This window comes from Volvox carteri, assembly GCF_000143455.1.
Source record: "Volvox carteri f. nagariensis unplaced genomic scaffold VOLCAscaffold_27, whole genome shotgun sequence".
Classification (NCBI taxonomy): domain Eukaryota; kingdom Viridiplantae; phylum Chlorophyta; class Chlorophyceae; order Chlamydomonadales; family Volvocaceae; genus Volvox; species Volvox carteri.
In genome coordinates, this window is record NW_003307570.1 from 619,810 (window position 1) to 631,900 (window position 12,091).

At 55.9% G+C, this 12,091-nt stretch overlaps 2 protein-coding genes across 2 annotated transcripts in view; one reads left to right on the forward strand and one right to left on the reverse strand.

Moving 5' to 3' along the window:
* VOLCADRAFT_92652 (uncharacterized protein) overlaps positions 1-4,338 on the forward strand; it is a gene marked incomplete at both ends in the record, with an annotated part of 8,854 nt that extends 4,516 nt beyond the window's left edge. The window contains 2 exons of the mRNA XM_002951977.1: positions 3,896-4,058; positions 4,262-4,338. Of these exons, the coding sequence (XP_002952023.1) occupies positions 3,896-4,058; positions 4,262-4,338 (240 nt within the window). The remainder of the gene's footprint in view (positions 1-3,895; positions 4,059-4,261) is intronic.
* Positions 4,339-5,676: 1,338 nt separating this feature from the next.
* Positions 5,677-11,330, reverse strand: VOLCADRAFT_92653 (uncharacterized protein; the record flags this gene model as incomplete). Its single annotated transcript, XM_002952054.1, has 9 exons — positions 5,677-5,964; positions 6,094-6,231; positions 6,878-7,059; positions 7,851-8,060; positions 8,617-8,755; positions 9,314-9,423; positions 10,158-10,230; positions 10,732-10,814; positions 11,141-11,330. 9 exons carry the CDS (start codon positions 11,328-11,330, stop codon positions 5,677-5,679), a joined length of 1,413 nt encoding a protein of 470 aa, XP_002952100.1.
* Positions 11,331-12,091: the final 761 nt, after the last annotated feature.

Sequence of the window (12,091 nt, forward strand, 5' to 3'; positions counted from 1 at the left end):
AGGAATTCACATGGCGAAGTATAAGCATTGGATGGGGCTGGCGGCCGAGCAAGCGGGCAGGAAGGAGGTGCTCCCGCACATCACAATGTTTATCCCACGTTCGGCGAATTGCAAGCTTATGCAGTTTAGGCTTTGCTGTTGGGCACTGGCGGCTAACAGAGCGCGTAAGGGACGGCGTTATATACCTAGGGAGGAGCGAGTATGCCCCTGCTGCTGAGGATAAGAAACACATTTTGCTGGACTGTCCGGTTTACGACGGAATCAGATCTGATATGGGCTTTCCACGCTTCGAACATATGAAGGACGCTATGAAGTGGGAACCTGGACGCCTGGCAAGAATGCTGGAACGTATATGGTCTCACCGCAACTCTATCGTTCCCTTTGGTCGTTAGTATACTTCATTACTTGTTTCGTTGGAAGTGCGAGGTAGGATGGTGCTTATAGGCGATTTGGCAGCCCTTGAGCCCTCGGCTCGTACTAGGGTGGTTTGCAGGTACGGGGAACGCACCCACGACCATGTAACAACAACAACAACAACAAGATGGGAAGCAACCGGGAGTGCAAATGGCGAAGTATAAGCACTGGATGGGGCTGCCCTTTTCGGGAGCCGCAGCCGTCATGTGGCCAACACATGCTAAGGTTTTCATTCCTCGCTTAGCACATCGTAAGCTAATGCAGTTTCGTTTATGTGTGTGTGTGTGTTACATGGTTGGGGGGTGCGTGACCCCATACCTGTAAGACTACCCATACGAGCCTAAGGCCCAAGGGCAATACTACAACGCCTAAAAGCCACGGAGAAAAGGAAAAAGACACCGCACATCAGCCCAGACTAGCGTCCAAAGGGGGTAATTGAGTTTCGGTGAGCCCACATACGTTCCAACATCCTCGCCAGGCGTGCGGGTTCCCATTGCATGGCCTCCAACATACTCTGTTGATGATCGAATCCCTCTTCAGCACGAATATCATTATAGGCTGGGCATTCCAATAACACGTGTTTTTCATCCTCAATTCGGCTATTAGGACCACAACAGTGGCAAAACCGCTGCCCCCTGGGAACATGGTACTTGCCCCTTCGTGCTCTGTTCGCCTCCAAAGCCCAGCAACATAAACGAAACTGCATTAGCTTACGATGTGCTAAACGAGGAATGAAAACATTAGCATGTGTTGGCCACATGACGGCTGCGGCTCCCGAAAAGGGCAGCCCCATCCAGTGCTTATACTTCGCCATTTGCACTCCCGGTTGCTTCCCATCTGATGGGTACTCCTCTGGCAAGACAGTCAGACGCGTATGGTCCCAGCCGCTCATCAAACGCTCTCTTAGTGCCGTTATTATCGCTCCTTCTGGTAGAGGTCTACTCAACAACCAGTCAACACGCTCCTTTACCCCCACTACTTCTTGCGGTATTCCGCTCCAAATGTTGCACTCCAAGAAGGAAAACAGTCGTAACATTGAGATTCCCCAACCCTCCCATTCCGGGTTGGTCAGGGCATCGGTTATCTCCTGCCGTAAAACTGCATGAGCAATGGATCCCACTTGCTTTTGAAGGCGGTTCCAGAAACGGAGAATCTGCTTCACCATGTAATATTGTAAGGGGAGTTCAGCCAGCTCCGCGTACAACAGCCTGTGGGATGGCCGTGCCGTCCCCACTACCTGCTTCATGAATAAAATCTGCAGCTGGACTGCACTATCCTTCAAACAGGCTTCGAACATGCCCTCCGCAAGGTTGGCTTTATCCCGCCGCCTTCCCGCCCTGTCCACGACCTCTGCCAGCGCAAAAGGGCCCCACGCCTGGCAGCCATACAACAGAATTGCTCGGACTTGGGTTGCAAAACACCGCATTCGCACATCGGGGGCAAACAGCTTCATTTTGTCCAGCTTTGCGCTTAAGGAAAACATAGCGGACCGACCTGTATCACACAACTGCTGACGGCACGCACTAAAAGGCCGTTCTGGCCCATATACCAAGCCCAGATAGCGAGCGCTATCTTTGGCAGGTACTACCTGGCCTGATAGCCGTAACTGTTGACATCTCCCGCTAAGTTCCGACTGCTGGGTGCCGTCACATGCAAAAACAAGCCTTTCACACTTTGAGACATTTGGTCGCATCCCAAAAGCTTCACAAAACAAGTCCACAAGATGTAGCAACTCAGACATTCGCTCTACTGACGTCGCTAGCAGACTAACATCGTCTGCATACAACAGTATGGAGACGCGCTTGCTGTCCACAAGGGGTGCGTCACACTTACGTGCACCAGTTTCGTTTATGTTGCTGGGCTTTGGAGGCAAACAGAGCACGAAGGGGCAAGTACCATGTCCCCAGGGGGCAGCAGTTTTGCCACTGTTGTGGTACTAATAGCCGAATTGAGGATGAAAAACACGTGTTATTGGAATGCCCAGCCTATAATGATATTCGTGCTGAAGAGGGATTCGATCATCAACATAGCATGTTGGAGGCCATGCAATGGGAACCCGCACGTCTGGCGAGGATGTTGGAACGTATGTGGGCTCACCGAAACTCAATTGCCCCCTTTGGACGCTAGTCTGGGCTGATGTGCGGTGTTTTTCCTTTCTCCGTGGCTTTTAGGCGTTGTAGTATTGCCCTTGGGCCTTAGGCTCGTATGGGTAGTTTTACAGGTATGGGGTCACGCACCCCCAACCATGTAACACACACACACACACACACACACACATCGACGATCCTTTTTTTGTGTGTGTGTTACAAGGGCCATACTTCAACGCCTAAAAGCCACGGAGAACAGGAAACACCGCACATCAGCCCAGACTAGCGTCCAAAAGGGGTTTGGGACGCTAGTCTTTGGGCTCACTGAGTTTCGGTGAGCCCACATACGTTCCAACATCCTCGCCAGACGTACTGGTTCCCATTTCATGGCCTCCAACATGCTCTGATGATGATCGAATCCCTCTTCAGCGTCGATGTGTCTTCAGCGTCGATGTGTGACCGCACCCCACGCTCTATGAAGAGGCCGAAGCCACGGACCGCGCAAAAAATGGCCACCGACCTGAGATATGCCTCTTCGCGAAAGTACACTAGGCTAAACCTTGAAGCCTGGACAAGCGATATCTGACAACGAGACGTCCAGTCCGAGACAAGGGACGTCCAGTCCGCAGTTTGTCAGAGGCAGCAGCACGGGAACTGAGGAGTTGAGCTGCGGACATAGCCTGCCCAGCCAAAAGATGCAAGCGGCGATGCAAAGCCAGTACCCCGACCACCCGACCTGCAAGGGACCAGGACGGGAACCTAGGGTAATCGAACACAGAAGCCTGCAGTCGCCAACACACGCCAATGTGTGTCAATGGCCCACGGCACGCACGCAAAAGCGAGGATCCCGTCCGCAGGAATGGAACACACGGCAGCTTTTGTAGCTCAGGACGCTGCCCTGGGAAGGAAACTATGTCCTCCGGCAGAACGGGGGGATACGCACGCGCACTGACTGCTGGGACGACCCAGAATTTCTTGCGCGCAGACGGGCACAGATCTCCCTGTCCTACGTAACACAGCGTACGGATTGCGCAGCAGCTGCTGCGCACGCGCGACTGCAGAAGGTGATAATCTTTACAACATATACATACACTTCATACACTCTTTTTCCACTCTCGCTTCCCGGCGCGCGTGTGTGTGTGTGCGTGTAGTAGCTGGCCGCTGAAAAGGCCTCTCGAGATGCTGGTGGTCGCGCTCCGCGCATATTTGTAGAGCCGTACTGTGTACCAGCTACTACAGTGCGTGTGTTGTGTGTGTGTGTTAATAATGATCCGTTTAGGTGTGCATGTGTGTGTGTGGGGGGGGGGGTAAAGGGTGCTTTGTGTGTATGTGTGTATGTGTATGTGCGCGCCCTCTTCTGTTCCTGCTGCTGCACATGCGCCCTTCGCTTGTAGCCCTACCAGGAGCAATGCGTGATGCTACCTTTTTGTCACTTTGCTTTTTGCCAAACCCCCGGGCCACCAGCCATGCAATACATCTTATATCTTCAATCTTCTTCGGCCCACGCTATGTGGGTCTCCGGTGATGTCCTGACAGACCTTTGGACTTGGGTACGCGGTAAGTCGCAATTAGTTCACTGAGGCGAAGCGGCGTGTTCGTTTGCGAGTACTGCCAGGTTCCACTGCAACCTGGGCTCTTTTGCCAAGACCCTCCCCCCAGCTATCAACACCCTCCCCCTGCTTCTGTGGACCTCTAAGGCTCTCAGGCCCTGCTCCCCGAACGCATCAACCCCGCCCCATATCTTCTCCGTCTGCTTGCAGATATAGATATACCCGCCCAGGTCACACACGTTTTAACAGCCTCACTCAGCTTTTGGGGTACGACCCCTCCCTCCTAAGCCCACAACGGCAACTACTCCAAAAGCCGGAAATCATGGCGCGAGCTGGTTCCCTGCTCCACAGTGCCTGATCCGCCTTAAGACATGAAAGCCGGTGTTGGGAGAGGGTGGAAACGGGGCCGCTCGGATCGCAAACAGGCAAACATCTCCTGCCTGCATGCACACACGCTGGTGAGCACTGCTGGAAAAAGCACCCGGCCCCCCCGCCGCTGTCCGTCATATCACCCACGTACAGTACACGACTCACACCTTGGTCGTTAGTCTCCTCTATCACTTGCTTTTAACTGTGAAGTGCGAGGTAGGATGGTGCTTATAGGCGATCTGGCAGCCCTTTAGCCCTCGGATCGTATTGGGCGGTTTGCAGGTACGGGATACGCACCTATGACCATGTAACACACACACACACACACACACACACACACACACGCGCGCGCGCGACTCAGCCATAGCCGAGCAAGTTGCCCGCCAGCGAAAGCTACCTTAGTCATTATCAGGTAGCCATGCAACGAGTGGAAGGAAGCCGGAGCGTGTGGGGTGAAAGGCAGTGCTCGAGTAGGGAGGGGCCCCAAAACAACGCCATCCGCGCCGCACCCCCCGCTGGCTACGATACGCCGCCACGCTACAGCCACCACGCCGCCACCGCTGCTGCTGCTGCTGCCGCCGCGCTGTGTCCTTCCCTGCCGCGGCCCCCTGCAGCTGGAATCCGTCCGCAATCATCGCGCAACAGTTCCCCCTGTTTAGCACATACAATATTGTTAGGTACACACTCGGTAACGTGCACTCTCCATACCGCCATTCTCCATACTGCTACTGCCATTCTCCATACTGTCGCATTTTTTCTTTGCGCAGCTGGGAATCAGTATCTTAACTACATACATACATACATACATACATTACATCATGGCTGTCTTGCATCATCCCGCGTGCACCCTGCATATGCGCATCTCTCCCGTAGCAGTAACGATGCCCCCCCCCAAACGATGCCCCTTTTCCTGCTTTTACAGAAGGTGCTCCCACGCCTCACCAGCTTCGCCACCACCTCTGAAACATCCCCCACCATCAATAACACCAACACCACCACCAACAACACCTCCTCCACGCCCGACACTAGCATCCATAATCCTCACCACCACCACCACCACCATCACAATCACCAAAATCACCGCTACTGTCACGACCGCACCAAACCATTAAACCCGCGTCACCCAGACTGTACACTATCCTAACCCCCCTAACCCCCCTAACCCCGCGAACCCCGTTACAACGAGAGAAAGCAGCAACCGGAGGTGCCAGGAGGAGAGCTCGGAGCCCCCTCCCGGTTCCGTCTACTACGTCAGTCTACTTGACAAAGATGCGCTGGTTCCGCAGGTCCAGCACCAGCCGGTCGGCCGACAGCAGGTCATAGCCCAGCACCATCACGGGCGAGTCCCCAAAGCCCAGTGCGGAGAAGGAGGGAATGTCTCGAACCATCAGTGCCAGTGCGCGGCTGGGAACGTAGGGGCTGCCTGCACACGTGTGTGTCGTGTTGAGCAGCACGGGTGGACGGGGTGGGGCCGGGGGAGTGACTCGCGGCAGGGAGGTGCAAAGGGAGCACAAGTAAATCAACTGCGGGATACGGCCCACGGACTGGTATGCAGGAAGGGCGGAAGGGCAGGGGGGTTCAGTCATCCCACGACTTCAAAATCACCTGTTAGGGCGACAATACTGTGTTACAAAACCATACGAACCGGCGATAAAGGAAACGTGTGAAAACACCGGCTGCCCCCAGACCGCCGGCCGGTGTTCAACCGGGCACACAGCACTACCCATCCAGCACTCGCCTTCGTCCCCCAGCACCACATCCAGGAAGCCGCGGCGGATGCGGTTGCCCCGCTGCCCGTCCACACTGGCGATCTGGGGGCAGCGGACATGCGGAAGGGGGAGAAGGGGTAGGCAGGTAGGTAGGTAGGCGGATAGGTAGGCAGGTAGGTAGGTAGGCGGGTAGGTAGGTAGGCGGGTAGGTAGGCAGGAAGGTGACCAACACAGCTGTGCGAGTGAATTGGGGTATATCTACCGGGGCCAGCTGTCCGAGAGTGTGTGAGTGGCGCCGGAAGGGAACATCCTGGTGCGTGTGCGGACCACCGAGGGCCGGGCGAAGGAACCGGGGGTGCAGTTCGGCTGACGTGCGGGGCTGGCTGAGGAAAAGGGGGGGGAGGGGAAACGTATGAACAAGGAAACAAGGAATTCGACACCGATAATAATAATAATAGTAGCAGTAGATCTCGTAAGAGGTAAGCTGGTCAGTTCTGGCTAACTTCGTCACTAACTCAAACAGTGAATGTGAGTTGTGCCCGGTGCCTCAACTTTGGAAGCAACGTAAAGCCGTGGTATAACCAAGGGGAGAGAGGGGAGGGGAGGGCTCCCCGGGAGAGGGAACGCAAATACATTTGTGCTTATTATTGCTTCGCCCTGGCCCCGCCGCCCCTGACTGAGGTCCTCCACCGCATCCCCCCTGTCCCGCTCCCACCTTTCCACCCAACCAGCCCGCCTCCCGCCTCACCTCCTCGATGCTGCTACTGCTGCTGCCACCCGAGCCCCCTTCGCCCGCCTCGCCGCCTCCTCGCCTCACCCCCGCCAGCTCGGCCGCCGGCCAGTTGAGAATGGAGAAGTTGGCCCCCAGGTCCAATATGGCGGGGAAGCGGGCGGAGCCGTTGAGGGACACGGGCACCCCCAACAGCCCCCCTGGAGGCAACACCACCAGCCGGGAGGGGGGAGAAGGGGGGGGAGGTGTGTGTGTGTATAGGGTGCAAACCCTAAGTCAAAAGTCAAACCAACTGCTGACAGCCCCAACGCACAAACTGCCGTAGGGGTCCAAAGCAATGTCGCGGGGGAATCCACTGATAACTTTCTGCATGTTGTGTACCTGTATGTATATGTATATGTATGGTCATCCTCAGGCACTACCGGCAAGGGAGTGAGTGAGGGAGAGAGAGAGTTGAGGAAACAGGAGGGAGCACAAAAGCGAGGGAAACATGGCATATCCTCCTCGGATAACCGCAGGGGAGTCGAACGCGGTGGTGCGAACATAACCGGGCGGGCGGTGAAAAGGATCCCGGGGTGCCGTTGGGCACTCGGAAGAGTAAGGGGGCGGGAAAAAGGGGAGGAGGGAAGGAGTGCGCGCCCACACAATGTAAACCCCCTTTGTTTCCTACGTGCGCACGGTCTTTACGGCACCATTCACACACGCACACGCACATGCACACACACACAAATACCCGGCGCCCTGACCAGACAGACAGCACACACGCGTGCACCCCGACCAGCCCCCATACACAGTCACACGTCCTCCTTGCCGGCCCGGACCCAGGGTCCCAGATTCCCAGTTTATATATGAGGGAACCCCAACAAACTGACCATATACCCATCAGTCAACACAGATCGCGCACAATGCCTCCCCAATTTCCCTTCATTTTATCCCCCAGCCCCACACGCACATCCCCCTCCCCTCACCCTCCCTACCCACTACCACGCACCCTTGAGCACGTCGCAATTGAGTTTGGCCATGCCCTCCACCTCCAGCACCCCCTTGTCGATGTGCCCCGGCGGGTGGAAGGACATTCGCTGCCGGTCCTGACAAATCTCAAACTCGAACATGCGAAGGAAGTTGAGACCCAGAACGCCGCCTGAGCTTGTGACGGGGTAGCGGGTTTTATTCGGGTTCGGGGAGGGGAGGTGAAATAGTACTGCAGGAGGAAAAACACAGCAGCGGAAAGTGGCGAGAGGGAAGCTGCACGACGGGGGTGGGGGTGGGGGTGGGGGGGTTTCGAGAGCTCCCAACGGTGGTGCGGACGAGGAGGACCAAGGGGAAAGAGAAGGGATGGATGGACCATCCTAGCGAAACCCTAAAGATGCGGATGGGGAGGGGGCAGATTATATGAAACAGATTATTATTATTATTATTATTATTATTATTATTATTATTATTATTATTATTATTATTATTATTATTATTATTATTATTATTATTATTATTATTATTATTATCATGAAACGAATTATTATTATGAAACAGATTCCAAAAAACTGCTCGGTAGAAGAGATGTCATCAGGCGCCATCAGCTCGACAACATCTCAACATCGCGCCATGCGCCATAAACCAGCAGGCCTACCCCACACCGTCAAAAAGTCCGAGAGACATGAAATACACACGCACACTTCTCAACTTTTCCCGTATCGCGGCTCAGATTACCAAAACCCACACCCGGCGAAAACCCACCCAACCGCCCACAACGCACTCACCCACGTCGATATCGTGGTCGGATTTGAGCGAGGTGACGTAGGCGTCCCGTATGTTGAGCATCTGTGGACCCAGCCTCAGGGCCGGCAGCCGCACCTTCTGACGCAACGTCAAGCCGCTGCTGTCCACCCCCTTGACCACCTGGATTGGGTTGTGTGTGTGTGGGGGGGTTACCGCGGGGCCGCGGGAGGCCGGGGGGCCCACGTGGGTTGTAGGTGCCGGGTTTGTCCGGATGCGGCCCGAGGCTGAGGGCGAGAGAGCGATTATAAAAAGCTCCAGATAGCCTATTTCTTCACTGTTTGCAGTGTAGATCCTTTTAAGGTCAGCTGTGGCAAGCAACGCATAAAAGGGGGGAGAGCTGGGAGGTACAGCCAGCTCTCCACCCCACTCCACCCCACTCTACTCCACTCCACTCCACCCCACTCCACCATTAGGTATGTGAGGACGTGTGGAGCGAGGTCGGCCTTCTACTTCCTTTACCCCTTACCCTTTTCGTGGGGTCTTTCATTAGGAGTAATTTGGATTGGAGTCATTTGGAGTTCGATGCCTACCTAGACAGCTACTTCGGTGTTCAGCCCCGCCTGCTTCCTAAATACACCCCCACCCTCCCCCTTTCGACCCTCTTCCACCCTGCCGAGGGCTTGCTGCTGTGTTTCACCTTCCGCCTCCCCCTTTCCGCCACCCCCCACCGTCCCTCACCTGGCCATCTGACGGGCTCAGCCCCAGCCTCTCCCTGAGCTCGGCGGTGATGAGCGCCCCGCTGCTGCCGCTGTCCAGGAGGAAGTTCACGAAACCAACATCCTCCACGTCTGGAGCGGATAGGTGGGTAGGTGCGAAGGTAAGAGGCGAGGAAGGAAACAGCCACGACGGAGAGGGGTAGAGCTATGCCAAGTAAGGAGCGAGAGAAGAGGGAAGGAAAGTAAGGGGGGTAAGGAGGAGGAAGGAGCAGCTACCACATACATATATATACATACACATATACATACACATATACATACATACATACATGCATACATACATACTTACAGCGAAACATGCATGGAAAGGGGTAAGACGGAGAGGCATTAGGGGCGAGGAAGTTCTGCAAAGCACAGTTAGGCCCCTCAGCCCGGGAACAACCCCACCCCCCGGGGGGGAAGCCTCCATGCAACGCAGGACGCAAGCCCCTGTCTATGACCATGGCCAGTCCTACGGAGCTTGATGCCGCTTCAGCGAAAATGGCAGGAGGTGCGTCGTGGCCCAGGAGTACCCCATCTCCACCTCCCCCTCCTTTCCCGTCGCTGGCCACCCACCCTTACCGCTCGGCCTCAGGCCCTCTGCCGGGCTCCCTCAGCCGCTGGAAAATTCCTTTCCATTCCCCTTACCCCCCCACACCTACCTACCTACCTACCTACCTTTCTTCCCGTCTGGGTCTGTGCAGGGTGAGTGGCTTATGGGGCCCCTAGGGGGCTGTGAGCCGGCCGTCGGCGCCTGCTGACACCTTTACGACATCTGCCATGCCACATACACCCATCCCAATCGCGACACCCACCCACCCACCCACCGATGGGAGCCACGAGGAAGCTCTTAATGGCCCGGGGACTGCGGGGGGTCTTGCGGAGGGGGTACGACACAACCTGCAAAACACACACGGTGCGATGTGTGTGCATGCGGTGAAGTGGCTGGGAGGGCGGATAGGGAGCAGGGTAGGTGTTCGTGCGGGTGGGTGGGGCACCGCAGTCCCCACCCACCCACCCACGGGGTTGTGCTGCTCGGCGGCAATGGTCTTCCTAGTGATGGTGGTGGTGGTGATAAGGGAGGTTTAGGCGCCCCCACACGCTCCAGGAAAATGGGATGGAAGGTGGGATGGAAGGCGGGATGTAGGGAGGGGCAGAGCCCCTCGATGGGGAACTTCCCCGCCACCGCGTACGGTGCGCGATTTGGATATTTTACTAGGACGGAACACTGCAACTGGTGCCGTGGAGATGTTATGGCGGATCCCCGCGTGACGGATCCCCTCCATGGCGGATCTGGGAGGGAAGGGTTTTCCTTGCCCTGAGGACGCTGCGGCTGCTAAGGTGCTGGTGCTGCTAGTGCTGTAATTGCAACTGCCTGCCGGGCTGCTGCAATTCGCCTACCTGTGACCTCGCCTTGAGATTGGCCTCGGCCAGAAGGTCTAACAACGCGGTCCTTCCCTCCGGTAATGTCTGCTCTGCAAACCCTGGCCGTGACGGGCAAGCAGGCAGGGAGGGAGCTAGGTAAGCAAGACGGGTGAAACCAACATTGCTGGAGGGGGGAAGGTTGGCTCTGGAAGACAAAGGGAGCTCTGGATATCTCGATAATTGACTATGGTGATACGTCTCAACATTAGTGAAACCTAGCAACCGGGGAAGGGAGTAGAGTTGACCGCTTTTGCTTTCTAACGAGTCAATTGTTGACGCAACTGTCGACACAACATCTGCTACCTGCAACTAGCTAGGCAACACGGACGGAGGTATGGATTATAACGGCGAGAAACACTTTCGTTGCTATGCACGGTATCTTTACCGTGCTTTAACAACCGGGCGCGCAAGGCTTCGTCGGGCTGGCGTAGCAACGCGTCTCGTTCCCGCGCCAGTGCTTCACGTTGAGCTTCAGCTGCAAGCGCCGCGAGTTCGTCTGATGAACGTACTGTCACAAGATGCCGGCGATCTTGTGGTTGAAAAGGCCGCAGAGGAGTTCGGAGGGGGAAGGCCATCGAGGTACTACGCCATACTTGCGTATGGCACCCAGCCTGCTGGACCCTACAGCTAGCAAGGTAATGACTATGCAGTCGGCCCTGTAGGAGAGATGACATGCTTGCGCTCCTCACAACAGCCCAAACGCGACGAAATGGTGATAGGGTTTGCACGTCTACCGTCGTAGTTACGAAAGCTGTAAAATCAAAACAACTTAAACAACAGCAGACAGCGCTGTGTGATTGCGGTGAGCCTCGGCGTTCGCAAGCCTGAAACTCAGAATTGGTTGTCAACGACCATGTGCCGTGCAATTACTGGTTGTTTGAACCTTTGCAAGGCTTGCTTGTGGTCGCGATCAATACAACTTTGCTTTTTATGTTGAAAGTAACAACTGTGTTGTAATCGCGTCGTATTGGCTACAAAGGACAGAGGTCGCTGAAAGAACCTTGCATGCCAGTAGCACTGAACAGCATGCACATTAGGCATAAAGGTTGCTTGTGTAATTCCCATCGCGCCTCCGCACCTTGTACCCAGTACGTAGGCAGCCGGTTCGCCGCAACAACTTCCGCAGTAAACGCGGCGCAGACTCCTCTGCCCACCACCGTCAGCTTCTCCCCCGCATCCATAAGGCCTCACACACACATCGCCGTTGCCATATCACACGCCCAGGCCATGGCCTCTCCCCAGCTGCTCAGCTGCCCGGATGCCGGTGGCGGCGCCAGCTGCGGCCCAGCATGCGCCGCATTCAGTGCCGCCTGTAGCAGCGCAGTCAGTGCCGCCC